The sequence below is a fragment of the Xenopus tropicalis genome, chromosome 7 (assembly GCF_000004195.4).
Source record: "Xenopus tropicalis strain Nigerian chromosome 7, UCB_Xtro_10.0, whole genome shotgun sequence".
In the NCBI taxonomy this organism is placed as follows: Eukaryota; Metazoa; Chordata; class Amphibia; order Anura; family Pipidae; genus Xenopus; species Xenopus tropicalis.
The window spans coordinates 89,032,705-89,059,344 of NC_030683.2; the positions used below are offsets into that span (position 1 = coordinate 89,032,705).

The 26,640-nt window shown below is 40.9% G+C and overlaps 1 protein-coding gene across 2 annotated transcripts in view; it reads left to right on the forward strand.

The window, feature by feature from the left end:
* Window positions 1–20,800, forward strand: part of noc2l (NOC2-like nucleolar associated transcriptional repressor) — a 69,382-nt gene extending 48,582 nt beyond the window's left edge. For both annotated transcript variants that reach the window (XM_002936378.5, XM_012967104.3), the window contains exons 16-19: window positions 3,391–3,504; window positions 8,732–8,864; window positions 16,920–17,033; window positions 20,123–20,800. In XM_002936378.5, coding sequence (XP_002936424.3) covers window positions 3,391–3,504; window positions 8,732–8,864; window positions 16,920–17,033; window positions 20,123–20,289 — 528 coding nt within the window. In that variant the 3' untranslated portion in view covers window positions 20,290–20,800. The remainder of the gene's footprint in view (window positions 1–3,390; window positions 3,505–8,731; window positions 8,865–16,919; window positions 17,034–20,122) is intronic.
* The last annotated feature ends 5,840 nt before the right edge of the window (window positions 20,801–26,640 follow it).

A 26,640-nucleotide genomic window follows, 5' to 3' on the forward strand; every position in this document is an offset into this window, starting at 1 on the left:
CTCCTAGTCCTGCTATGCTTTATAGTAGGGATTAGGCACTAATTTTAGGCACTACTTAACCTAAATGTATATTCCGATCTCCTATAAAACAACACCTAAAACACTATAAGTTTGTGTACAGTATTAATTCACACAGTGACTCTTAAGTTGAGCACACCTTTTGTTAGGATGCATAGAAACATACAAGAAGCACAGTATTAACTTTTCTTATGAACCCCATGTAGTGCCCTCTATTCTATGAATCTACAGTTTATACTGGGCATACAAATATGTTTTTGCATTATCAGTGCAGCACAGGTTCTCCCACTGCTATTGAGGCAGCTGCTTGATCACAGTATTTTTTTTTCCAATTCATTTTGTGTCCTTATTTCACTTTTGACTTGTGCCCACTAAAGGCCCTGCACTGTTGCTGCAGTAGGAGAAAGGCTGGCAGGGTGGTAGACAAATAACAAAGATGTACAGTTGTCTGTATTAATGCATGTAGCTGTATCAGATAACAGGCATGTAGAAGTATCTTACATAGAATAAAACAAGAGCCTGACCTTTTGTCCTATAAAAGGCAGATACTGTCATTTGTCCTCGTCTTTGCTGGAAGGACCTCCCATGCTTTGCTGTACAGTATGTTGCAGGCACCTCTGGCTCCAAAGGGAGCAGATAAATCTTGATAATTAGCATTGTTTTGTTTGCTGGCTGACGGAGCCTGATCTCCTCTGCAACCCTAGAACAGCACGCACGGATGTAATGCCTTCATAAATATTTTAATGGCAGACTGCTGGTAATATAAATCAGGGGCCTGGGAGTGCCAGGAGCAGGCTTCAGACACTCTGGCACCACCTCGCAGGGACAGAAGCAATCGGAAAGTGTCAGATCAGAGACGCCCACGTGTTGTGGTCTGTGCTGCAGGATGAAGTGGTGCTGTGGGATTGCAGGTGGTGCCACATAGTTAGAGCAGGATCTGCTTGCTCCTTACAGTGCAACTCAATTGTAAGGGTCTTTAGTTTAATTGTGTGGGGCTGAGCATTAACATTTGTCTGTTTGACAGGCGCTGTCTGGGAGATAATCATTATATTATTGCATTGAATTGAAGGATTAGCGATTTCTCCTTTCCTGACTCAAAGTGCATTCTGCGTGCAGCCGAGCTCCGAGCAATGGCTGTTAAGGGATCCAAGCAATAACAGAGCAAAAATAGCCGGAAGGCTGCAGGTTGAACATTCTTGATTTAGAAAATGACCGAGAAATTTAAAATACTCTTGGTTTGGTTTTCCTTTAAAACATATAATCACATTCATCCTATGTTTTAATAATTTACTTTTAAGGAAACTATTCAAAACAAAATCTGGTGTTAGTGATTATCTTGCATGACAGGCCATCAGGCAGTGAGTACCCTTAACAAATTGACATGGTTCTGTAAATATCTCACCCAACTACACAAGTGCAGAGTTTTCAGCATTGCACTCTATACAGGAGGTAACCACCTTAGTCAAAATTACTTTAGCCGTTGAAAGTTTCCTCCCGAGGAGGTGTTGTTTAATGGAAATATGCTTATCTACCTCCAGGACCCTAACATGGAGCAGCTTTTGCACAGTTTAGCTCAAGTAATAATAAAAATCATAGATTTTTTCATGATCAAAACAGTAGACAGAAATATGTTCAGCTCAAACCCTATCTCAGACACTTCTCTCTCCATGTGCTATAGGCAGGTCAGATGGGGCCTGATATATACTAATCAAGTCATCAATCAACCCTAATCTGCTTTCTGGATGTTCAGCCCTGCTGCAGCCACTGTATATTTTGTATTATGTATGTGCATGTTTGGTCACTGCCTTTATATATGCTATGCAGTAATGTAACTTTAAAGCGCCCAGTCTCCTACAAATAAATCTTTGTGAGGGGAGGAGTGGAGAGCACAGTCCCTCCTGCCACCAATCCCTTCCTCCTTTGCTTGTTTCTGCCTACGGCCAAATGTTTGCAATGGGTGATAAAGTATAAGGTAGGAGAGTGATGGGAAGTACCATACAGCAGACTCTATGGTCCTCCCACCTGAACGCACGTTTTACTTATTGTAGTTTTAGCCACTCGTGCAACAAAGCTGCAGGTAGCGTGACAACTGTATGTATGTGCTTTTTTTGCAACTTCAATAAGAAGTATTAAGTACAAGTACAACTTTTAGATTGTCTATAATATTAGAGTGATTCTTACCAGCTTTATTAGTGTTTTTAGTGTTTATTTTTTATTCTAATTATTACCTTTTTATTTTTTCTCTTTCCCTAAAGCAGTTTATAATGCTATTTGGTTGCTGGAAGTTACTCACCCCCAGAGCCAAATAGTTCAAGATGTGTAAAGGATCCATTTTTATTTTAATCTTTCCATGGGCCGGTAAATATAAGGACGCTCACTCAGCTCCTCCACACAGAATTAGGGGCCCTACTGCACAGTCAAAATCTGGGCCATTTTCTAGTAAGCAGGTTTGTTAATAGTATCAGGCAGAGACTACACTGATGTTGCCCTTGCCTAACTGTTTTCTGTAGGCCCAATCAGTCAGACCAGAAACATATTTCTCGGTGCATGAGTAGCCATATCTCAAGCTTTATGGCCAGCTTTACTTCCTATGGCTTATCTTTCTGTAGAGACCCTGTCTTATCTACTTACAAACTATTGTCTGGTTACTAGAGTAAGGGCCATGGCAGACGGGTAAATCGCCGGTGGGATGGCATACGAGGCGCTGAAATTGCTGAAGTTTCCTCTCAAAGCAACTTCAGCGATTTTGGCAAATCACAGCGCCTCGTATGCCATCCCACCAGTGATTTACATGCTAGCCGGAGGGATGGCATCTCGGGGAGATTAGTCGCCCGCAACAAGGGAGATTTGTCGCAGGCGACTAATCTCCCCGTCTGTCATGGCCTTAAAGGTGGCCATACACGCAGCAATTCCGATCTTTCGTGTGACCAAACGAGGTTTTGTACGATATTATCGGTGCGTGTATGGCCAGCTTAAATGTTGTTTTAAAATACTTCCTATTACAACATACTAAAAGGAATTATTCGGTGTAATGTAAACAATCACTGGAAAAAAACCCAAAAATTACATTAAATTACATTAAATATTTCTTTCTTGCTATTGTGAATACATATTAGCATACATTGGCTGAAAGATGGCTCAAAGTTTTACCTTGCGTTCATTTCACTTGCCTGTATGATTGCAAACCTGTCTAGCTTGCCTCAGGTTTAAGGCACACAACATCAAAACCAGACCAGACAGCCTGTTGGCTTGCTCCAGGTTTATAATGACTTGTTGTACAACTCATTTAATTACTGGCACTTTGTGTCTTTTCCAAATGGCTTGTTACACACCTCATTTAATCACTCCATTTCTTCTCTGCTTATTTTCCAGGATAAGTGGGAAAAACAGATGAAGGATGAGGGGACTCCCCTGACTAAATATTACAGCCACTGGAAGAAACTGCGTGAGAAGGAGATACAGCTGGAGATCAGTGGCAAGGAGCGGGTATTGAAAGATTTTGTTTGGGATTACCCTATTTGCAGACATTGTACAGTGCCAGTTGTTGACAGGCTGAAAAGAGAAGAGTGATAGGAATCAGGATATGCATGAAGTCAGGGCAAGGAATTGTGTTTCATTTACTGGCTTGACATATCATATGTCGGCAGCCCATAGGCCTGTAGAGGCTATGTGCTGTCACCCTCCTACTGGTATCTTGTAGTTGTAAGTACTCTAGTAAAAGGAAATTATAGCTTGAGAAATATATATATAAAAAGAAGTTCATTGAAAGTATATTCTGTTGCTAATGCAGTGGTGGTTATATTGTTTTACTCTTCCAGTAAGAACATGAAAATTTAGACTTTTATTAAACCTTATTGCTTTACATTATATTTTCTATAAACTTTTCAATTAGAGATGTGCTTTGAATACTTTTATCAGGGCATATGTAAGCATTACACCAAATTTTTCACTTCCACTAAGAAATAAATGTGAATACTGGTGTTTATGTATTTTTGAATGTTATAAGATATTCTTTCACATTTTTACATTCCCTTAAAAGTTCTGTAAAATGTTGGATTATTGCACACATTTATTGCTACTTTCTATTGTGCAGCAGTAGTTCGGGAGTACATAAGGTTTCCTTCATACACTGAATAGTTAGGGAGTTCTGTAGAAAACAAGTTCTAAATGGGTTGATGCAGACAAGCTATCCGCCAGTGGCAAACTGCCCACATGGTGATTCTAAGCATTAGACTGTGCTGTGGCCTCACTGACACATAGCCTTATCCCCATTGCTTACTGTGTCATGGTTATGCGTTCAAAGGTTAATAGGGCCCTTCTTGCCAGTGAAAATATAACTGCAGGTTTGTCAGTTTGCAGTGAGTATATGCATGGGTTTATGAACAAATGATTCCCATGGAGCTGAAAGCTTGGCTGCTGCTCTGAAATGAATGTGCCATGGGATTCAAATGCTTATTTACATTATGGTAATCCTGTGCAGGAGCTGATGGCTCAAGGGATTAAAGGAGCTTCAGCTTCAGATGATTTTATTTCTGAGGCTCTTTCCCACTAGGAGGCAGTGTGGCTCTCTTTTAACAATTTTTTTAAACTACATTTTCTATTGTAAAATTACTTGTAGCAAGCTTCCTTCCCTGCACCTGTATTCTATGCCAGGGCTAAGAGTTCTGATAACAGCTACGATCGTTTCGTATGGTGTGACATTGATTTAGTGTGTATTTTTGTGCTTATTACATTTCGTAAGAATATGTATATGCGTTCCCTGGTATTTTATTCATCCAAAGCATAACTCTGGGTTTTGCTCGATAAGAGAGTAAAGGTGGGACCCTCCTGAACCCAATGTGCTCTTCCATATTACTTTTTGTAAGTTGCGATTAGAAAGAAAGTAATGGTACCTGGCAGAAGGCTGTCTAAAGACTACTACTGGTAGAGAGAAGCAAAGCAGCAACAATTTAAAAATAGCCTAAATTGCCTGTTAAACCAGCATGAGGGTTGCCGTGCATATCCACAGGAATATATTTGGGACTGTGTGACTCACTGTGTCAGTCTAACATGCATTGTGACCCATGTCAGAAATGGATAAATGACTATAGCAAAGCACTGAGAGCTTGTGGTCCCAAAGCAATTGTGAGTGAAGGCTGAATTTTGTTTCCATTCCAAATTGACACTTCTCTTGCCATGTATACGCACACCGTGGCAGCTATTGATTATATATTGCATGGCGCTAAAAGGGTCAAACGCATTCCTTTTGGCAATTTTATGATGCGACCTTGAGCTGATGAAGGATGTGGCTGATTGTGCGGTCACTAAGCTGATGCCTTTGAGGCACTGTTAACACCTTAGTGCTATTATTATAATCATGGCAGCGACATTTTTCCACAGCTGTCTCATATGGGGAATAAGACTGGGCGTCCAATGAAACAGAACTAGTAGTCGGAGGCCCTATCTTGTGAATGCTTGCGATTTAGAGGCTGCTATTTGTCAAGCAAAAAAAAATAAATGTGATATAGTGCTGCTTTTAGTGATAGATTAATGACTGCAGTTTTCATATAATTTTATTCTTAACCATTAAATATTTTTTTGCTCTACTACTCCGTCCATATTTACTTGTAAGTCATGGGATGAGGGTATTGTGTAAATCCAATGAGGCTATGAAACAGGTAGCTAACTGGCAAGAGGTGATGCTTTTATTGAGGGAGAGTGCTTTTCTTGGCATTCCACCCCTTCCTGTTAGCAAGTTAAAGTGGCAACCCATGTACCAGGTTAGTAGTTTTGTTCAAACTGACCATCTCTCGATGCTTTATATTTGTGTGCCTGCCTAATCATTCTAGGAATGAACATTCAATTGCATTGGAACTGGTCATTTGTAATTGAAAATCTGATGACAGATGATCACAAATGCAGTTTGGAAGTCCTTCTGTGACAAAATTGGCTTTGTACACCGTCTGCTTGGTTGTCCATTTAGCCGAAAGTCGTGCCTGACTAGACTGGTCCTATGTGTGTTTAGCTATGTAGGTGGGCTGTCATGTCTTTTTAACATGTTGGAAGACAAGGGGAAGTGAGGAGTGCAAATGAGTTTGGCAAAGTCCGGTAAAAGACAGCACATAGTATAGAATAAACCATAACTTCTAGTTTGTGTCATTGTGCATTTTGCATGTAAGTCTGTAAATGGTAATGTTAATGTTATATTCTCTGTAGTTTTAAAAGGTGAGGTGGGAAGAAGCAATAGCTGGTGGCATGTGAAATTATAGGGGTTCTAAATTTGTTTTCCCTATGAAAATAAATACTAAATAAGCAACTCTCCAATACAGCTTAAAGGGACAGTAACACCAAAAAATGAAAGTGTATAATAGTAATTACTATATAATGTAATGCTGCCCTGTACTGGTACAACTGGTGTGTTTTCCTTAGAAAGACTACTATAGTTTATATAATAAAGCTGCTGTGTAGCCACGGGGGCAGCCATTTACAGGAGAAAAGGCACAGGCACTTAGCAGATAACAGATAAAACCCCATTATATTCTACAAAGCTTATCTGTTATCTGCTATGTGCCTGTGCCTTTTCTCCTTTTTTCCAGCTTCAATGGCTGCCCCCGTGTTGACATAGCAGCTCATTTATATAAACTATAGTAGCGTTTCTGTTGCAAACTTACCAGTTTTACCAGCGCAGGGCAACTGTACATTATATTTTAATTACTTTAAAACACTTTCATTTTTTGGTGTTACTGTTTCTTTAAATGGAAATTTCCAGTGGCAGTATCTATCTGTCCTTTGCTATCTCTGCCCTATTAGTTCTAGCTAATGAAACCATGTAGCAGAAAGCAGCTGAAAATAAGCCTTTATACCCCTTTCTGATAAAACACATGATTCCTGCATTTTCCAAATACATGTCCAATGTATCTGTACATTTGCCACTGAGAAGTGGAAATAAAGAGAGTATAGGGCTCACAGTGTGTTAATATTAGGGAGCAGAAAAAAATTCTCCCATTTCCCTTTGCCATTTGCAGGAGCGGCATGCGTGTGTGTAGGTAAATGTGATAGCTGTCTGCTATGTCTGTACATGTCTGTGTGTGTGTGTGTAGGTGAGTGTGTGAGAGCTTTCGGCTCTCGTCAGGCCTAATAATTACAGCGCTAAGCATTTTTCCAGGAGCTTCTAACAGCCTCTAATGATGCCGCTGTGGAAGGGTGGCAGCAGTCGTTAGCTCCTTCATTAGTAGCAGCAGATTAACGAGCAGAGGGCTCAGTTACTTCAATAACAGAAAAAAATAAAATAGAGGAAATAAAAACTGCCGGCTTGGGAGACTCTTGCGGGCTTCCTGTTATCTTATTATAGTCTGGTTATTAATGAGGGGTAGGAGCAGTCTGACAGGATAGAAAAGGCAGTTCCTGATGAAAACCCCTTTCATATTTAGGAGATTACCTAATCCAGCAATTTAACAAATTTCTGCATTAAAATCCTCTTGCAGTAATTGGACCAATATGTGTATCATTTTGCAGCAGTACAAATCCTCGTCTCCATGCAGGTCACTGCTCCTTCCAGCCTTCTCCATGCTGCCCTTAGGGATGATTATCTAGTTAATGGGTAAATCCCAATTCCTAAATATTTGTAGCCAGCTCAGTGTAAGTGCATGTAGGCGCACTTGATGGCTGCCCACATTTACTTTGCATTATCATTAAGATTTATGGACTGATTCCTGCCCTTAAGCTCTTATAGAACTACAATTCTGATCATTTCACAAGCCCTTCTGTTGTTTGGAATACTGTACAGTAATAGTTCCAGATCCAGAAAATGGATATTGAGAGTCTCCTTTTTCATTAAAAGACTGGACGGGGTGTAACTTCAGAGGATTGTAGGGTAGAAAATACCATACAATCCTCTGCAGATAACACATTGAGTTAAAGAACACATAAGCTTTCTTGCATTTTGTAGGGTCCACCATATGATGAGAGGGGTAGTATTAAGTTTTCTTTTGCTGGACAACAGGGGAATGGGTCCCGGTTATACCATAATCATGAACCCTTTGGCATAACAAGTCATACTAACTAGTAGCAGAACTCTCCTTCCAACATAAGTACATGAAATCAATAGAAAAGGAAGTCCCTGCTGCAATGAGCTGTTCCCAATATGTCTGTAATTTCTTGAGGAAAACAGGCCATGCTTCTGAATGCAAGGAGCACCTCATATAAATTAGTAGTAGATCACAAAAAGCCTCACTTAAAGTGCTGCCATTGTATGGAATGGGGTATGTCACAGACTTATTGGGGAATGGCATGCAGTGGTAACAAGAGACAAGGAACCACCAATAGTGAAACATCTGTAACTAGTGATTTTTAATATTGTTTTGTTAGGTTTGTTTTATACAAGGTGTTTTCCCACTAGCATTAAAATGCTGATCCCCTGCTTTCCACCATGAATTAAGCAGGCACTGGTAGGCACAGCCCTCCACTGTTTGTCCAGAGACGGGTAGATTTCAGCAAAAAATGCTACATTAGTGTAGTTGTGCCAAAATATGCTACATGTGGGGATTGTCAGTGCACAATAAAGTCAGGCCCAATGGCAACAGATTGGTCTTTTCTCCCCCAGTGTATTTATGATGATAAAGAAAGCAGTGTGTGACACAAGCAGTGCCATATTTACCATATAGGCACCCTGGTTCATACAGCCCTAGACACAAACGTTATTCCTTTATATATTTATGTTTCCTTCCCATTACAGATGGAAGATTTGAATCTCCCCGAGATAAAGCGGAAAAAGTTAGAGAAAAAGGAAGAAGATAAGAAAGAATTCAAAGATCTCTTCGACTCCGACAGTGACTCTGAGGGTGGCAGCGTAGGATTATCGCTCAAAGGTACAGAGAGAATGCATGCAACCACCTGTTGAGATCATTATTTCTGCCTGCCCATTCTGTAGCTCCACACAATGTCACGGCAATTCTGTTTGTGTCATTATGGAATCATTAACAAGAAACACCTACATTTCAGTTAACCTTTTATGCTTCTTTTTAGCACCTCCATAATCTGCAGTATATATGAACTATATTTCTTATGATACAGGAAGTGCAGACTAAACCGTAATTTATTTCATTTAATTTGATATATTACTTTAGTTTAGAAATAGTGTGTGATCCGTAGCATTTGCTTAGCACGATGGCAGTGGTTAGCATAGCTGCCTAGTAGATCCTGGGGACTTTGGTTTGTTCCAAACTGGGCATACACTGCATGAAGTCTGTTTGTTTTCCTAGTGTTTGTGTGGTTTTCTTCTTACAGTCCAAATCCAAACATGCAAATAGTTTAGAAATGGGCTCTAGAGTTGTGTAATAGAGAATTACATTTTAAGCTTCACTGAGGCAGGACATTTAATAATATTTCAAGTAATGGGATCCCTTATTCATAAACCCGTTATTCAGAAAGATCAGAATTAAAGAAAGCCCATTTCCCATAGAGTCCATTTTAAGCAGATAATTTTATTTTTTTATTTTCCCTACAATAACAAAACAGTACTTTGTACTTCATAATAACTAAGATGTATTAATCCATATTCGTGGCCAAACAATCCTTTTCGGTTTATTTAATGTTTATATGATTTTTAGCAGCCTTAAAGGAGAAGGAAAAGGTAAGAATCGCTTACTTTTTACCCCAGGCTTGTGCTCCTGTTAGTAGAAACCTGCACCAGCCTGGGGTAGCTGCATGTCAGTGAATGCACAGTAGAGTGAAAAAGCCGCTTTTTTGTTAAAGTTTGGCTTTTCACTCTATTGCGCAAGCAGTGCCAAGAAGGAAGAGGAACCTGGGCTGGTGCACCAGCCTGAGGTTAAAGGTAAGCAGTTACAATCACTGGGGAATGCCTAACATTTGGTGATTTGTAACTTTCCTTCTCCTTTAAGGAATTGTGATTTAAATTATGAAGAGATCAGTGGCGGAACTACCAGGTGTGCAGCCCCTTGGGGCCTGCCAAACACTTGCACCAGAGCAAATTCGGAGCAAAAAATGCATCCAGTGGATGAGGGGGAGGGGTGGGGGTTACAGGAAAAGATCCCTCATCCATAAAGCCCCAGGTCCCAAGCTTTCCATTTAACAATTCCTATACCTGTAAATATTACTTATTCTGAATAATAACAAGAATACGAATAATAATCAAGAAATTGTGATTACAGATAGGCCAAAAGTTATTTGTTGAGGTTGTTTTGAAAAGAAAGATATATACTGCCCCTTTAAAGGAAAAGGAAAGTCATTTTGTCGTTTTACTGCCAATAGATTAGCACATTAGTGCCACCTAGAACACTATATTTATTCTGCAGAAAGCTTTACCATATCTTAGTAAAGAGCCCTAGAAGCTCTCTCTGTTTGTTTAAGATTGCAGCTGCCATTTTAGCTTGGTCTTCATAGCTTCCTGCTTGCAGCTCTAGCCATTATAGCTCAGATTACACATTCCTAAGGGTGGGGGGGGGTGAGTTTTATGAATTCTTATGGGAGGGGAGAGAGCTACCCAGACTCTGGCTACTAGAATGAGAGGAAGTCAGATGAACATGTTTACAAAAAAAACAAGAAATCCTGTGTTTCTTTTGATAGAGAACTTAGTGCAGTGTTTCTATGAGTGCTTATGGCTGTATTTGGATAGACCTTTCTGATAAAGCTTACTTAGTTTTTACCTTTCCTTCTCCTTTAATAGTGTCACTCAACACTTTGATTAGGTAAGGAAGGCCTGACAGTCAGAGGGCATTGTCATAATCTAGGTTAAACGGCAGGAAAATTATGTAACGCTTCACAGAATTTGGGGAAAGCAAAGCATTGGGTTAGTCTGTGTCCTGTAAAATTTATTTAAAAAAAAACTTGTATTTTTGGGTGGTACTTCCAATACAGAAAATATTTGTCACTGTTCTATGCCTTCCCTGTAATTGGTGCTACAGTCTGTCCTGAATGGCTGGGGTTGATGAGCCTTTAATTAGCCCTAAAGGAAAGCAGTTTGGACTGTATATTTTTTAATGCTTATTACTGTACTGTTCCTCGTCTTTTAGGTTCTCATTTGAAAAGCAATTAGAGCACCAATAAAAGCAGAAAAGATATGTAGTTTAGCTTAAGTATTTCAATGGAATCATTACTAGCAGATGTTGATACTTGGCATCTGATATAACTTTTCCACAAATTTAGCTTTCCATAATTGTTGATGGGTGTTTTCACTAATACAGGATTTAATATATAGAACGTTTGTGACTAAAAAATATATTGTCTGCCTGGGTGCTAGTAACAAATAATAGTTTATCCTTGATAAAGGTCCCGGGTGAGGACCGAAACGTCGATCTAAATAAACGAAGTATCTTTTTTTTTTTTATATAATTTTCCTGGTGTGCATCAGCATTTTTTATATATATATATATATATATATATATATATATATATATATATATATATATATATATATATATATATATATATATATAAATATATATATATATATAAAATTCGATCTTTATTTAGAATTTTTTAAGCTAAAGACCCTGGAGTGCGCTCATTAGCAGTTAAGTATATTTGATATTTTCCCAAGCGGCACCCGGGCACTATTCTACAGTAATCGTGAGTGCGGATTGGGTTTTCACTTCTATTTCTATGTAGAGCAGCAATTGGGATCCTTTCCAACTATGTTCCTAATTGGACTTTGTGCTTGCCATCCCTGCCAGGGTTCTGAGCCGTCTAGGGCAGTGGTCTCCAACCTTTTTTGCACCACGGACCGGTTTCAATCAAGCCAATTTTTCTGAGGACCAGGGGTGGTGGGTATAATACAGCTTATCATAATACAAAATCAGTGGGAGACCTGAGCTTGTTTCTTTGCAACTAGACACGCCCAGCTCCCTTGCTCTTCTTACTCCCACCTGTGATAACATCCCCTGACACTTAGTATGGAGCTTTAAGTACTTTGGTCCTTTTAGCGATCAGTAGAAAGCTTCCTGGGCTTTGCATAGCTGTTGTCATGGAGTTGGGACCACAGGTAATTGGAACCAGAAGTGGCCCAGTTCAGCACAGCCCACGGCCCGGCACTGGTCCCCGGCCCGGTGGTTGGGGACCCCTGGTATGGGGGGCCAACACCTCAGTTTAGGAATCACTGACCTACTCAAAGCTGTGTTTCTGAAGTGGCCACATTTGTAATATTAACTATTTTAACTGTCACAGGGTATTTAAACAATTTAATGTATATTTACAGTCATCACTAGTTTCTGTATATAAATACAATGACATATTTTCCATACTCCACAAACTAACACATTTCCAGGTTATACAACATGCTCTGTACTTTCTGCATGAATGGACATTTAAAGAAACGAGTAATTAATACAGAGCCACAAAGTTCAGACTGTATTAGTCATCTCACCTTTTGAGTAAAGACTTGTTTGAATCTGCTTTTGCCACAGTAATAGCTATGAATTGTATAGGGAAATACTTTGCTCAGAAGGGATTGTTCAGTATTCACCCATTTTCCTTTTGCTAAAATGGATCAGACACTCTCATATTGGCCTGGGATCATCTGTAGGCTGTCTTGCCACAGGGTTTCTGTTGGACACAAGCCACAAGGTTTGACTGCACAACTCAGAAACATTCTGAACTATTCTTGCTATGGTTCTTTTCTTCATTGTTCTGGACAGGACTTTCATGTTACCATGATAGAATCAAAAGCATCTCTTTATCCAGAACTGGGCCTGTTTTTTTTTGTTCTGTTTGTTATATTTTACTTCTCGTACCTTCCTTATGTCCACCATCTTGGAGACCTTTGGCTCAGCTTTTTGGGTTTCACTCTCTATAATGTGGTTTCCTGCTGCTGACCTGCTCATTCTTGCCCTGTGAAAGCTGGCATAAACAGTGTGTACATGCGCAGGCCTTTGGTAAAGTAATACCCATGTAAGTAGGTACTGAGTGATAGTTGCTAAACAGTTTTCCTTTTGAGTTTTGTGAGCGACAAACTTAACAGATTAATAATGATGTGATGATATCTTTATATTTGTTGCTGTATTTATGGTAATTGCTTAAAAAGTGTCAGTTTTGGTTCTGCAGTTATAGCTTAATCTTCATAGCAACGCACAACCTGTGTGTTGGGTAAAGACTAAAGCAGATAGCAGAAACCTCCAGCACAGAATGCACTACCGAAATACTCTACTTTGGGAAGGACTCTGTTTTTCATAGCCTCTACAGAGAGAACTGCCTCAGCTTGGCTATTGCCCTCTGTGAAGCACAATTTAAAATAATATGAGTGCATTGTGTATTATTATTGATCTGGCACCCACTGATTGGCCTGTGGCTCATATTTTTCTGTATTGATATGTGCCAGTCTTGATAGATAGCCTGCTCCACTTGTCGATTATCACTTTTACTTGCTATTTATGGAGGAGCATCTAAAATTAAGTTCTGCTGAGTCTGTTTTTCCTGCTCTTGTCCTTTGCTACCCATATAGTAAATGTACTGTCCAACCAGAGGTTCAGCAGTCCATAACATTAATGATCCAGTCCTTAGGTTAGCCTTAGGAGCACCCCATCTTGTGATCGTTAGGCTCTCTCAAGTGTCAGTAACACTGCACATGCTCTGTATGATCTGAGCTGCTGCTGCTAAACAATGTTTAAGGGTCGTCCGAAATCATCAAGCAGGAACTAAGGCTCGTCTGTTATAGAAGCTGACGGTACCAGACCGAATATTAAATTCTTCTATTGCAGAATGCACTGGTTCTGAGCTGCCTTGTAATGTGAATTACAAATCACCTTTGTATTGTAAAATGTATATTGTGAAAAGAAAGAGGGGACTACTGGGGGCATCTTTGGAGGCACACATTTTCTCATTTTCACTGCTAAAGGGCTGCTGTGGCTTTGGGCAGGTACAGAAGCACAACATTTTTCAAGCTTTGGTTTCGTCTTTTATAATTACTTTATAATCAGCACAAGTTCATGTTACAGACTGCTTTAGTTACAAAGAAACCATGCAGCAGAATTTGGAACTGAACACTAATCACTGTTGAATCATGTGGGCAGTGCGAATGAGGGGGCATATCCCCTTTATATGTATTCCTTCTGAATGAGTTGGCATATAGCACTGATCTTTAGGAGTTATTCAGTTAATGATTTCAGTAAACACTCTGGTCTTAAAGATGCAGCCCCAACCTAACCACCATATCAGCCGTTATATACAATGTACACAAAGTATTGGTCTTTAAACTGATTCATGTGATGTTGAGGAAAGCCTCTGGGCTGAAACATTGTGTGAATATCCTTAGGATAACACAGGCACACAGCCCTTATACTTTCTCTTTATTGTCATTTTTTGATGCGTGAGTATCATGCTAGACGTATTTTGCACGCTGTGCCCTAGCCACTTGTTTCACCTCCATATATCTCATACTAGGTATGTCTGATTCTTCCAGTCCTGTTCCTTCTGCAGCCATTTTTGGTTTTCCCTGCAAGATATGTTGCCTTTCCTGTACATTTACGGTTCTTTCACATTTCTGCCTTTCTCAGTTTTGTATTTTTAGGTGATTATGGCGGCAGTTGCAGCCTCTGTCAGTGATGGGAATCAAAATGCTCTTTGGGTTTGTCCTCTTCCAAGAACATTTGCATTCTGCCTTATGCAAAACCTTTTCCCCCTTCTATAATGACACCCTCCTGGTATAGAGGTTAAAGTGCACTCCTGGCTCTGTAGGGTGCAACCCATCTTGCTGCCCCTCGCAGTGCTGCCTGTATCCTGTGTGACTGTTTTCTCACCAACAAAAAAAAAAAAGATTTCTGGCTCTATAGTTGCCTGCAGCGTTTCTTTGGGGTGGTAGAGTAAGTCCTGCTCCCCTATTTGGTGACACAGATCTGAGGTTGGGACCTCCGTGACTACTATACAGCAGCCCCCCACACACCAGCTTTCACTCCTTGCCAGAAATCTGTTGTTAATTCGGTCTGCGGGTCTCCCGCCGGCCCCTGTGTCTGCAGGTGGACCTTAACTTTGTAGCTTACGGACCCTCTGGGAGGAGAGTTGTAATTTGAAGCAGCTGACTGTATTATGAATTATGAACTGCCTGCAGAGGGGAAGGGATTTTTTTCTTTAACCCTTTTTGCCCAAGTGGTCCGTGATGTTTACTGCAGAGTGGCAATCAGAGAAACAGCAATGGAATATGTGTCTGAATATTTCCATTCCTCCATGTTAGCTCTACGTACGTCATAGGTAAGGACCACTGATGTGTTCTTGCATTGCATTTAGCAATAATGATCCTGCTTAGTTCTCTAATAGCCCTTACAGTGTACAGACTCTGCAGCTTCCTGTGACTGACATTTATTCAGCTGGTTGTGCCCCATGCCGAGGGGTAAACTGAAGAGACTGTCCTGCAGGGTAAATGGTCAGATATTAATGCACTGTAGACACTCGATAGGCAGTTTGCACTGACCCAGTGGTTCTGACCATGGCCCAATCTACTGGAAGTATAGCCTGTGCATTTTCTGGAGGGGCTGTATAAGTAATAATAAAACACTGTTTTCTGCAATATTCCCCCTTGTGTCCTCATGCCTGATAGACAAGCAAAGAGAAGAGAGATTTACCCTTTAGTATTCCAGCTGTTGTGGGACTACAACTCCCATCTTCCCACCCCCAGGTTGAGCTGGGAGATTAATGGGAGTTATAGGCCCGTGACAGCTGGAATGCTTAACATTGCTTTCATTAAAAATCAGTTGAAGGCAGGTGATTGCTATCCCTGGAGTAATATGGGTTTAGAATATGGTTTTTCTGCTTTCTACCATAAATGGTTAATCTGCATAGGTAAAACCAGTTCTAAGGGGCATTGGACCTTTTTCCAGCAGATGCCCCCCCTCGTTATTAGAGAGGCATACTACTATAGAAAGCTTATCCTGCATTTCTTTGCTGCTCATGCAGGGGCTGGGAGACTGAGGGCAGACTGTGAGGGATCTGCTGTGGAGCAGAGAGTGCACCGAGTGCTTATTAATGGCTCTCGCACAGGGCTGGATGTGCTCCTCATCTGGTAATTAGCAGGCGCGAGTGGGCAGCTGGAGCCGCACTGAGAGCCTCTCTAATGAGCACCATCTGAGTGCTTCCCGGTGCCCCTCTAATGGACGTTAGGGACCTGGCTTGTTACTCTGCCCACAATCACCTCCAGAAGTGCAAAGAGCTTTCTCTGGCTTTATTTCCTCTCTTGCTGGTTTAAACACAACGTTCTAACCCCATTCTCCTTCTCACATTCTGCCCTTCTTAGAAAGGCTTCTTTTTCTCATTGGCATCTTAGCTCTCGCTTCTCCATCCTTGCCACTTTCATTATGTCTTTGCCGTCTCTCACACTTTTTTTGTTTTCTTGTGGCCTTGCACCCTTGTCCATTGATGCTGTGACTTCCTGTCAGGCGTATGTGACATTCTCCCGCGGCCAGAATCATGTTGCTGTCAGACAGCTGCAATTAAAGAACACTCTCTGTGTGTGACCACTGCATACCCACAGCTCCACATCTGTAGAACATACTGTAGCTAGCCCCTAGAGTCTATATGAGAGCCACACACACATTAAAATGTGGCTTCAAAAATGTCAGCATGGTACCTGGGGAAACTGGGCAGGGAACAAATGCATATTAACTGCCCTGTGTATGCCCATTGGCTCTGATGATTAGGTGTCCAAACTCTCTAAACTATTGCCCTGCATTACAAATGATGAATTTTTTATAAATTACCCATCCTTTTAGAATATCATGTTCAGGAATATGCCTGTGGCCCATTAGAATAAACCTGCAAGCCGTACAGCATTTCCAAGGAATATTTATTGTAATAGGAAATACATGTATTGGTAACTTAGATCTGTTTGAGCTACAGTGGTACCAGCAGGTATGAGAAATTAATAGATTCATTATTAAGCAACTTGGGGTGACAGACTCCAATAATTGTTTTGTCCTCTACAGAGAAATCCAAAGCCAAGAGCATGGAAGAGTCCTCAGATGAGAATTCCGAATTAAGCAGTGAAGGAGAGGAGGGCGAGTATGAGGTGCAAGATGACGAGAGCAGTGACCTAGAGGGTAAGAAGCCAATAGAGCTGGCATTAAGGGTTTGACACATCATTTACTTTGTTTGTTTGACACAAGTTACTTTTTATATCAAATTTTTAGTTGTGTGGTGTTGTACAGTGTAGCTTTAAAGTTTGTGAATGCTTTTCTATATTTTTATATGAATGTGACCTAAAACATCATCTTATTTTCCAAAAAGTCCTAGAAGTAGATGAAACTAGTTAAACAAAAATTTTTGTTTGGTAATGTATTTATTGAAAAAAAGTGATCCAATAACATATCTGCTTGTGGCAAAAGTAAGTGAATCATGCTCTCAGTATTCAGTCTGACCCCTTGTGCAGCAATAACTGCAACTAACATTTGCTGCAACTGTTGATCAGTCCTGCACATTGACTTAATCAAGTAGATTTAGCCCATTCCTCCATATAGAAAAGCTTCAGCTCTTGGATGTTGGTGGGTTTCCTCACATGAACCACTCACTTTAGGTCTTTCCACAACATTTCAGTTGGGTTATTGCAGTGATCCTTAACCAGTGGCTCTGGGGCAACATGTTACTCACAAACCCCTTGGATGCTGCTCTCAGTGCCCCCAAACCAGGTAGTAGAAGATTTACTACCAAATAAAGCCTCCTGTAAGCTGATAGTGTGCATAGAGGCTACCTAATAGCCAATCTTAGCCCTTATTTGGCACCTCCATGAACTGATGCTGTGTCAGGACTTCCAGAACATTCACTTTATTCTTCTTTAACCATTCTTTGGTAGAACAACTTTGGTGTGTTTTAGGATCATTATCTTGCTGCATGACGCAATTTTTCTTGAGATTTAGTTCATGGACTGATGTCTTTAGAATTCTTTGGTATAGTTCAGAATTTATTGTTCCATCAATGAGGGCAAACCATCCAGGTCCAGATGCAGCAAAACAAGCCCAACCCAGAGCATTCCCACCACCGTGTTTGTCGGTTGGTATAGGGTTCTTATGCTGGAATGCAGTGTTTTTCTTTCTCTAAATGTAACATTCTTCATTTAAGCCAGAAAGTTCTATTTTGGCTTCATCTGTCCACAAAACATTCTTCCAGTATCCTTCTGGTTTGTCCACGTGATCTTTAACAAACTTGTAGACGGTCGGCAATATTTTTGGAGGAGAGCAGTGCTCTCTGTGCTACCCTGCCATACACACCATTGATGTTTAGTGTTCTCCTGATGGTGGATTCATAAACCTCAATATATGAGACAGGCCTTCAGTTGCTTAGAAGTTTCCCTATAAGACACCATGTAGTTGGAGATATCTTGGATGGTCGACCACTTCTGGGTAGGGTAACAACAGTCTTGAATTTCCATTTGTACACAGTCTGTCTGACTGTTGATTGGTGGAGTCCAAACTCATTAGAAATAGTATTGTACCCTTTTCCAGCTTTATTAGCATCAACAACTCTTTTTCTAAGATCCTCAGACACCTCCTTTGTTTGACCCATGATACACATCCACAGGTGTGTTGTATGTGTGGTCCCTGGATCCCTGCTCTTTAAATAAAACACGGTTTCTCATCTACACTTGATTATCATCCCATTGACTGAAACCACCAGACTCTGATTTCACCTTAAAATCATACGATAATCCTAAGGATTCACTTACATATATTACTCACATATATTATTGGATCATACATGACCAAATATACATAAAAATACATGACCAAATATATAAAAAAATATAAATAATATATAAATATATAATATTTGTATAATATATAATATTTTCTGTTTCATTTGTTTAACTAGGTTTTCTTTATCTACTTTTAGGACTTTGAAAGGGTTCACAATCTTTCAAAAACTACTATTTATTTCTGGTGTCATTCTATGTGCCACATATGTTCTTTTGTCTCCATCAGTGATCTGCAACCTGTGGCTCTTTAGCTCTTGCTGTACTACAACTTCCAGCTTCCCACAACACAGGCAATAGTGCCTTGTTTAAGTGCAATTTATTATTCAACTACTAACTGTTGGGCTCCCAGCTGACTACGTTTGACATCTATGTAAAAAAAAATTCGGGATTTTGTTGGAATGGTGAGGCATTAAGGGGTTAATCTGGTACAGCTGGCCGGTAATGAGCTGTGGAGGCAGAGTGGGACAGAACGCTTATCGCAAGCCTTGTGTCATTAATCACCAGATAGAGGAAGAGTGAGAGAACTGGCAGGCACAACGCACTACTGCTCCCCCATGTGCCAGTGCCTAGCCGTTCATGCGCTCCTATACAGACCCACAGAATTCCCCCCTCACACCCTCATGCAGCCGCCGGCTATGGGGCAGATGTGTAGCAGGCTGACATAGGGCCCCCTTGTACATTCCTTTTGAGATTATACCTATCTCCTGAGAAACGTTGCTCTTTGGATACTGCCAACAGGTGATATAAAGCCCCTGGACTGCGTTTTAGGGATATAGGGGAGGGAAGTTGAACACTCAGCAGTTCCTCAGCAAATTTCATTTCAGGAAGGTGCTTCATCAGTGTGCAATGTGGATTCCCTTTTATCTCTGCCAGCAGAGAATAACATTATTCTTTTTGACATCCGCACTGTATCTTCCGCTTGTGCTTTATATTCTGGGTTGCCTCTTAAGGTGGCCATACACAGGCAGATTTAAGCTGCCGATTCAGGTCCTTTGGACTGATTTAGCGGCTTATCTACCCATGTATGGTGCCCTCCGACAGGCCTCCCTGACCAATATCTGGGCAAAAATTGTCCAGGCTTGATTTTCTGTCAGATCGATGACTGCATCGGCTTATTGATGCTCACCTCACTCCAACTTCTTGTATCCCCTTCATTGTAATGCCATAGTTTAGCCCTAGAGACAAGCGATAAAATTAGAACAATATCGCTCACCCAAGATGGGCGTGGGGGGGGGTGGTGTGGCAGGATCATAGAAGGGGCTCTAGTACACACCTGCAGCCGGATACAAAACTTGGCTTGCGCAAGTGCTTTCTCTATCTGAATGCTGCAGCAAGCAGCGATAAATTAATGAGCTCCGAGATTAATTAGTGATGAGCCACCCTCGGCCTGCTTGTTCCTTCCTGATAAAGCAGAATTTATATTTGCTCTTCCGCCCACAGGGGAATCACAGGATGAAGACAAGGAGGAGGAAGAGAAAGGGGATAAAACCGCAGTCCAGAAGAAGCAAAAGAAGGGGGTGCAGCACCTCTCACAGACTGACCTGAAAGAACTGGCACAGGGGGAAGACGATATTGTCCAGGATCTTGAATTCTCAGACGATGAGTAAACATTTTGATATTGCACCAATAACCCTTTGTCAGCTGGATACAATCATGGCCGTCTGCTCCAATCACCTCTCCCTGCTCTGCAGTCCTTTGAAGGGAAATAAAAGGAGTCCATCTTTTGTGGCCATTGCTGGCATTGGCATTGGCTATGAACATCTTTAATAGTCCCAGAACAGACAACTGAGTTCTGTAGCAGGCAAAGGACAATATATAGATATATAATTACATGTATTGTGTTTCTTTTGTGACATCACAACAGTTAAATAAGAAAGTTAAATGAATGAGCTTCCTTCCTGCCATCATGGACTCACCGGCAGCACCTTCTGTCCAATAGTCTGACCCCATGCAGAGTGCAAACCAGAAGGCTACGTGGGGCTGCAAAAGTTGCATCTTCAAAGCTTTCATCTTCAATTTGTAATCACCTTTTTTTCAGTTGCAATATCCTTCTGTAAGAATATATGCCAAACAGATACACTTCTTTGTTTTAAAAGTAACAAACTGATTTCCACTCAGTGTGCTGACTGTTCATTTTAAGGGGATTCAAAACCAAAAATAAAAAATGTAACTTTAAAGGAGAACTAACCCCCCACAATCAGAAGCCCTTATCTACTTCCCTGCTCCTTCCCCACACAGTATATTGCATGGAAAAGTGTCCCTGTTTGTAAACCTGACATATAGATGCAGAGTAGCTCAGTGGAGTTCACAGGCACCATCTTCTGTATCTTAAACTTTTCTTCTATCAGGTCGCTGATGCAGAGCTTTCTGGAGCATATACTGGAGCTATTCCAGGATTAACTCCAACTGTTCATGTGCCAGAGAGCTATGTATGTCAGTGAAGTAACAGAGCAAGCACCCAAAGAGATGGCACCTGGGAAATCCACTGAGCTACTCTGCTTCTATGTCAGATTTACAAACACTTTCCCATGTTATAGAGTCTACTGGGGGGAGCAGGATCTGCCAGTGGATGGGGAGGGTTCATTGCTCCTTTCTGCTTCGGAATGTGAAGCTCTGTGTATGTTTCCCCACTGGCAATTTGCATCATAGTGGGAAGGAAACAAGGGATACTTTGCTGTCTGTGTTAGTGAAGATTGATAACAGGCGTCAAATGTTCTGTGTGCAATCATCATTCAGCAACTTTCCAGTATCTGGTAATTTAAAACTTGTCTGTCCCTTTTTGCACTGCTGGTTCTGACCTTGCATGATTCCTCACAGGTCTGTTATATGAGTATCATACTCTTTGCATAGCCATCCCACCCATTAGATTGGTCAGAGCAAACTGGCCAACCACGTGTGCTGCTAAATTGTACCGACATCCAACCAACTGGCCATAGGCAACATCCGGTATCTATTCAAGCTCTGGTGGGTTTGTATACCTGCTCTGGATTCTAGGTTCTGCCCAAATGCAGTTCTCTGTTTTTCTGACATATTTATTTAGTGAATGAATGACTTAGTGAATAGGGAAAGCTGCAAGACAATTATCGGAATTTCAATGGCCAAACACTAGATTTTACACTGTTATTTCACTTAAGTTCAGGCAGAAGAAAATGCATAAAAAATTAGGCCAAATTAAGTCTGCCGATGTGTAGCGAATTTTGTTGCTGTTTTTTATACAGCATAATACATAGCCCCTTAGTGTTAAGCAATTCATACATAAAGGTCCATATGGCTCTGCAAGGCTCTGTACTCCAGCCCTCATAGCTGTACCCCGATATTAGCACTTTTGGAAGGGCGGATGTTTAAAATGTATAATGGCAAGTGTGCACTTGGGAAAAGTGTTTAGACTAAAGAACTGCTCAGACATACCCTTGAAATAAATGTTATTGGGCAGTAGGAAAAGCTTGGTGCCACATGGCACTAGATGTCGGGAAGTGGATTAAGCAACAGGTTGACAGACTTGGTAAGTTTCTTCAAACAGCTAATTTATCCATTGCCGTAGAGTTACACAACTGTAAGCACTGAGCCTCATACACTCTTCCCATGCTATATATTCTGTGCTTCAGTGTTATTCCCAATTTATAGTCACCCCAATACTATTGCCTGACATGAACTTATATAATAATATACTTATAAAGAGAGTTATATAATGTCATTCATCTCATTTAATGTGCTCTGTAGTTCTGGATAGCATTTAATGTTGATTAGGTGCCACCTCCCCTTAAACAGTTCCTAATTTGTAGGGATGCAGCGAATCCATGCTCCTGGGCGAACCGAATCCAAATCACTTGACTTTTTGTCACATAAACATAGAAGTTGAACATTTTTCGCTGCATGCTCTTTAACCCGTCTGTATCCTAATTTGCATTTACATACGGGCAAATCTTCTGCAAAGAAATTTGGGATTCGTCCAAAACCAAAAATAGTTGGATTTGGTGCATCCCTACTAATTTGCTTCTCGAGATGATCTAGACGTCTGTCCAGCCAGGTCCCTGTCAGCAGGATGTGACCCAGTGGCTCGCTTGGCTTGAATGCAAGACCTTTATTATAAGGGCACTGAATGTTTGCTGTGTTAGCCCTGTGGCTCCAAGTAAGAACTGACAGCACTTACTGTATCTACAGGAGTTTAAAGAGAACAGCACCCACTTTCTCTCGGGGTGAATATAATAACTTCCCTTCTGGTTTAATAAATGTAATCAGAATCAGATCAATCTGAGGCTATTCAGACCCTATATGGTTTGTCTCTGAATCTACAATTTATACCATGTCCTGGTTACTACATTAAGTGGAACCCTAGCAACCAGAAACAAGTCTAAATGTTAATCAGTGCAAAGCAAATCTTAGAATATTATGGTGACTAACTGATTTCCATGGTGAACTGCCCCTTGCCAAAAAGCAAGGTATAATTTATGGAAAACTGCACAGATTACTATACTTTTGCTAAACGTTCATTTATGTGATGCAGGATTAAATGGTTTTGTATAACTGGTGAAACTGACTTTCCAAGTTATTTTATGGGGGTGGGGGAAGCTGGCATTATACTAAAAAGAGTGTTCCAGCAAGGCCTGAGTTAAAAGCAGCTCTGTGAAACCTCTCAGTCCCTACAGGATAAAGGCCGGAGGTGGTTTGCATGCTCAATAAGCGTAGCAAGCGCTGCTATGCAGGTTACTTCTCTCTGCTGTGAAGTCAGGCTTTGTAGTGACATCAAAGCTTTTAATTTTTGGGCTCCTCTTTGAAAGGGAAGCCGCCACCAGGCTTGTGTTCCCAGCATCCCTCCCTAACCCTTTATGAACCAAATCAGCCTCCAGCTAGTGTTTCTTGCCTAGAAGAAACCCCCATGCACACACACACATACATTCTCTGTTCAGGTAGGGATCCCTAGTATAATGCTCACTGGCCTTTGATAAACAACCCCAAGCAGAGCCTGTATGTATATTGTATAGGGGGTTTGAGGAACAGAGACAAAGTGCTGGCTGCACGTAGAACATAACTGCAGCATTAAGCGATAGATATGGAATTTGTTTGTTTTTTTCTACCATGGATAAATTCAATGCTATAATAAATAAATTACCCACCTAGTCTCCAGGTTAGGGGGAAACAGCAAGGATATAAAAGGTTTTGCAGGCAAAAATACAGGTGGCAGCAATAGGAAACCAGACAAATTAAACCGTTTATTACCCAGGGATGCCCGTCTGAGTGGCACCTTAATTATGTGCAAGGGACCAAGGCTGCTGTTACAGTGAAAGTCTCCTGAAAGAATTGCTCACACAGTGTCAGTGAATCTCTACTGAAAGCCATTGCTGCTAAGCCTGTGTAGTATTAGGGCTAATGGCTTCACTGCAGCCTCGTGCAATAACAGGATAAACTGTGGTGGGTTTATTGTAATGAGAAGTCATAGCTCTATAGTTTTCTCTTATTGGCCCAGTTAGCCAACTCTACAGAGACCATATTATATTCTATATTGATTATTACAAATCTTTTAACCTGCATACTTGACAGCTTGGACATTCTCAATGTGTCATTTTTTTCTATCCCCAGATAATGACCCCCAGAAATCCTGTGTAGTCATGGCCTCTCTCTTCTCTAACTCCAGCCCTGCATCCATTCTCGTGTTTCTGGGTAGTTAGCCCATATGACATTTTAGTTTTGCCATGCTGGCCATTTGGGTTGCCACAATCCTTAAAGTGGTGGTATAAACCATGGCCTTCTGCCATGGGTGCTGAGTTGGTCACATGACTACTGTTATTTAATGACACTGTTACATAATAAATGTGCAGGAAGCATGCAAAGAAATCTGGTTGTTGGATGAGAACCTTCTACCTTAAACATGCAATAATAGTTCTATCAGCAGGAGGGTTAAATGTTGCCTTATTACTTGCCTACACCTCACAAACCAGACATCTATAAAAGTAATGAATTCCCGCTTTGGCCCCCCTCCCCGATATAATTGGTCATGACAATCACAATACTATTTTCCTTCCTGTGGCTCCATAAAGTTCTTGTGCGATTGTGTTCCAGGGGTAGTTCACCTTTAAATTAACTTTTTAGTATGATGTAGACATTGATATTCTGATGTATTCTTATTTACCATAGCAACTGAGCAATAGTTTGAACAGGAGTTGGGAATGTAAATATGAGAGATAAGGAATAAAAAATAACAATACCAATGAAATTGTAGCATTAAAGAGCAATAGTTTTTGGCTGCTGGGGTCAATGATCCCCCATTTGAAAGCTGGAAAGTCATAAAAGGAATGCAAATAATTCAAAGGCTCTAAAAATAATAATGAAAACCAATTGCAAAGTTGGTAAGAACAGGCCATTCTGCCCTTTATTAGCACTAAGTCTGTCATCTTGCTGTTACATATGGAGACTACTATGTATTTTTTTTTATAACACGGGAGGGAGGATACACAGCTCTCTAGTTGTTCTGCGGACAAAATCTGTGTTTGAAACTTGCAGCTTCAGGTGCCAGAACAATCACCATGAAGCCAGATTTGCACAGATCAGATGTGATTCTTATTGGAGGATTCCTTTGCATGCTAATCAGGATGCCGACCCTGGGGAACTTGGGAAAAGTTTCATTCTGCAATATTGCTTTACACACACAACCCTGATGTTTCCAGACTACAGCTCCCAGCATGTTTATACCACTGATACAATGTTGATGTATTTAGAGATTTATAGCCCAGCAAAGTGTTTACACCCCTAGTATAACATGCTATTGAGACAGAAATAAAAGCACATGCTAATAAACTGTCACTCAGCAGTTGCTGGGGGTGGAGCCTGGACCAAATCTTCATTGCAAATGTCTGTAGGGGAAAGTTTTGGGACTAACAGTGATGACATAGCGGGGAAGATATTATGTGCAGAAAATCCTATTGTGGATTCACTTTTGGTTACATCACTCCAATCCAATGCTTTCCATGTACTGAGCCAAATATCCGCTGTATCCATGTGTTTTGGGGTCAGCCTGTGATTCAGTTATGTCATATATGGAAAACAATAGAGCCTTGGGCTGCCTAGAGGGACCCACCCTGACTGTAGATAGCCCTGTGTTACATAAGTAAATATTTGTTTTCTCTCATGACCTTAACATTAAAGCAGTTCAACTAGGATGTGCAAATATGCATACTAAACAGCCCTCCTCTCCCCCAGCTGTAACATGTAGGAGGAGTTTACATTTTTAATCCAATAACTGATGTAAAGAACCGTGGAGGTGAGACCATGTGTAATAGACAGACTACATGTCCAGCAGAAGCCCTTATTGATGGAACTGACTTGAACTGCCCCTTTAAATACTAAAAAGGCAATCGGATTATGGGCAAAGGGGGTGATCTTTGTTACGTTACACGGTTAGAGCAAGACTTGTGCGCAGCTAGACACATTGCAGTGCATTGTGGCAGTCATACACACTAACCCCTTGGGTGTTGCTCCCAGTGGCCTCAAAGCAGGTGCTTTTTTTTTTTTTAGTTACTGGCTTTGAGGCGAGTTTTGGTTGCATAAAAACCAGGTGTACTTCCAAACATAACCTCCTGTAGGCTGCCAGTCCACGTAGGGGCTTCCATACAGTCCTTATTTGGCACATTTTGTATACTTGTGTTGCCCCCCTAACTCTTTTTACATTTGAATGTGGCTCATGGGTAAAATAGGTTGGGGATCCCTGCACTAGACTGATTTTGACAATGGCAGAAGGGCCAACTCTCACAACATTCAGATGCAAACAGTGCTAAATGTAACAGGTGCCATTAAAAGCTATGGTAGAAAAAATAAGGAGCTGATGGTCTGACCATGGAAACTGAATTATACAGCAGTTAGCAGTTCTAGAAGTTGAAGTTCAGTGAACATGAAGGCTGGTGGGGCATCCCTGGTACAAAGATGAAGTCAAACAGTATGAACACCACAACACACAACGAGCAGGA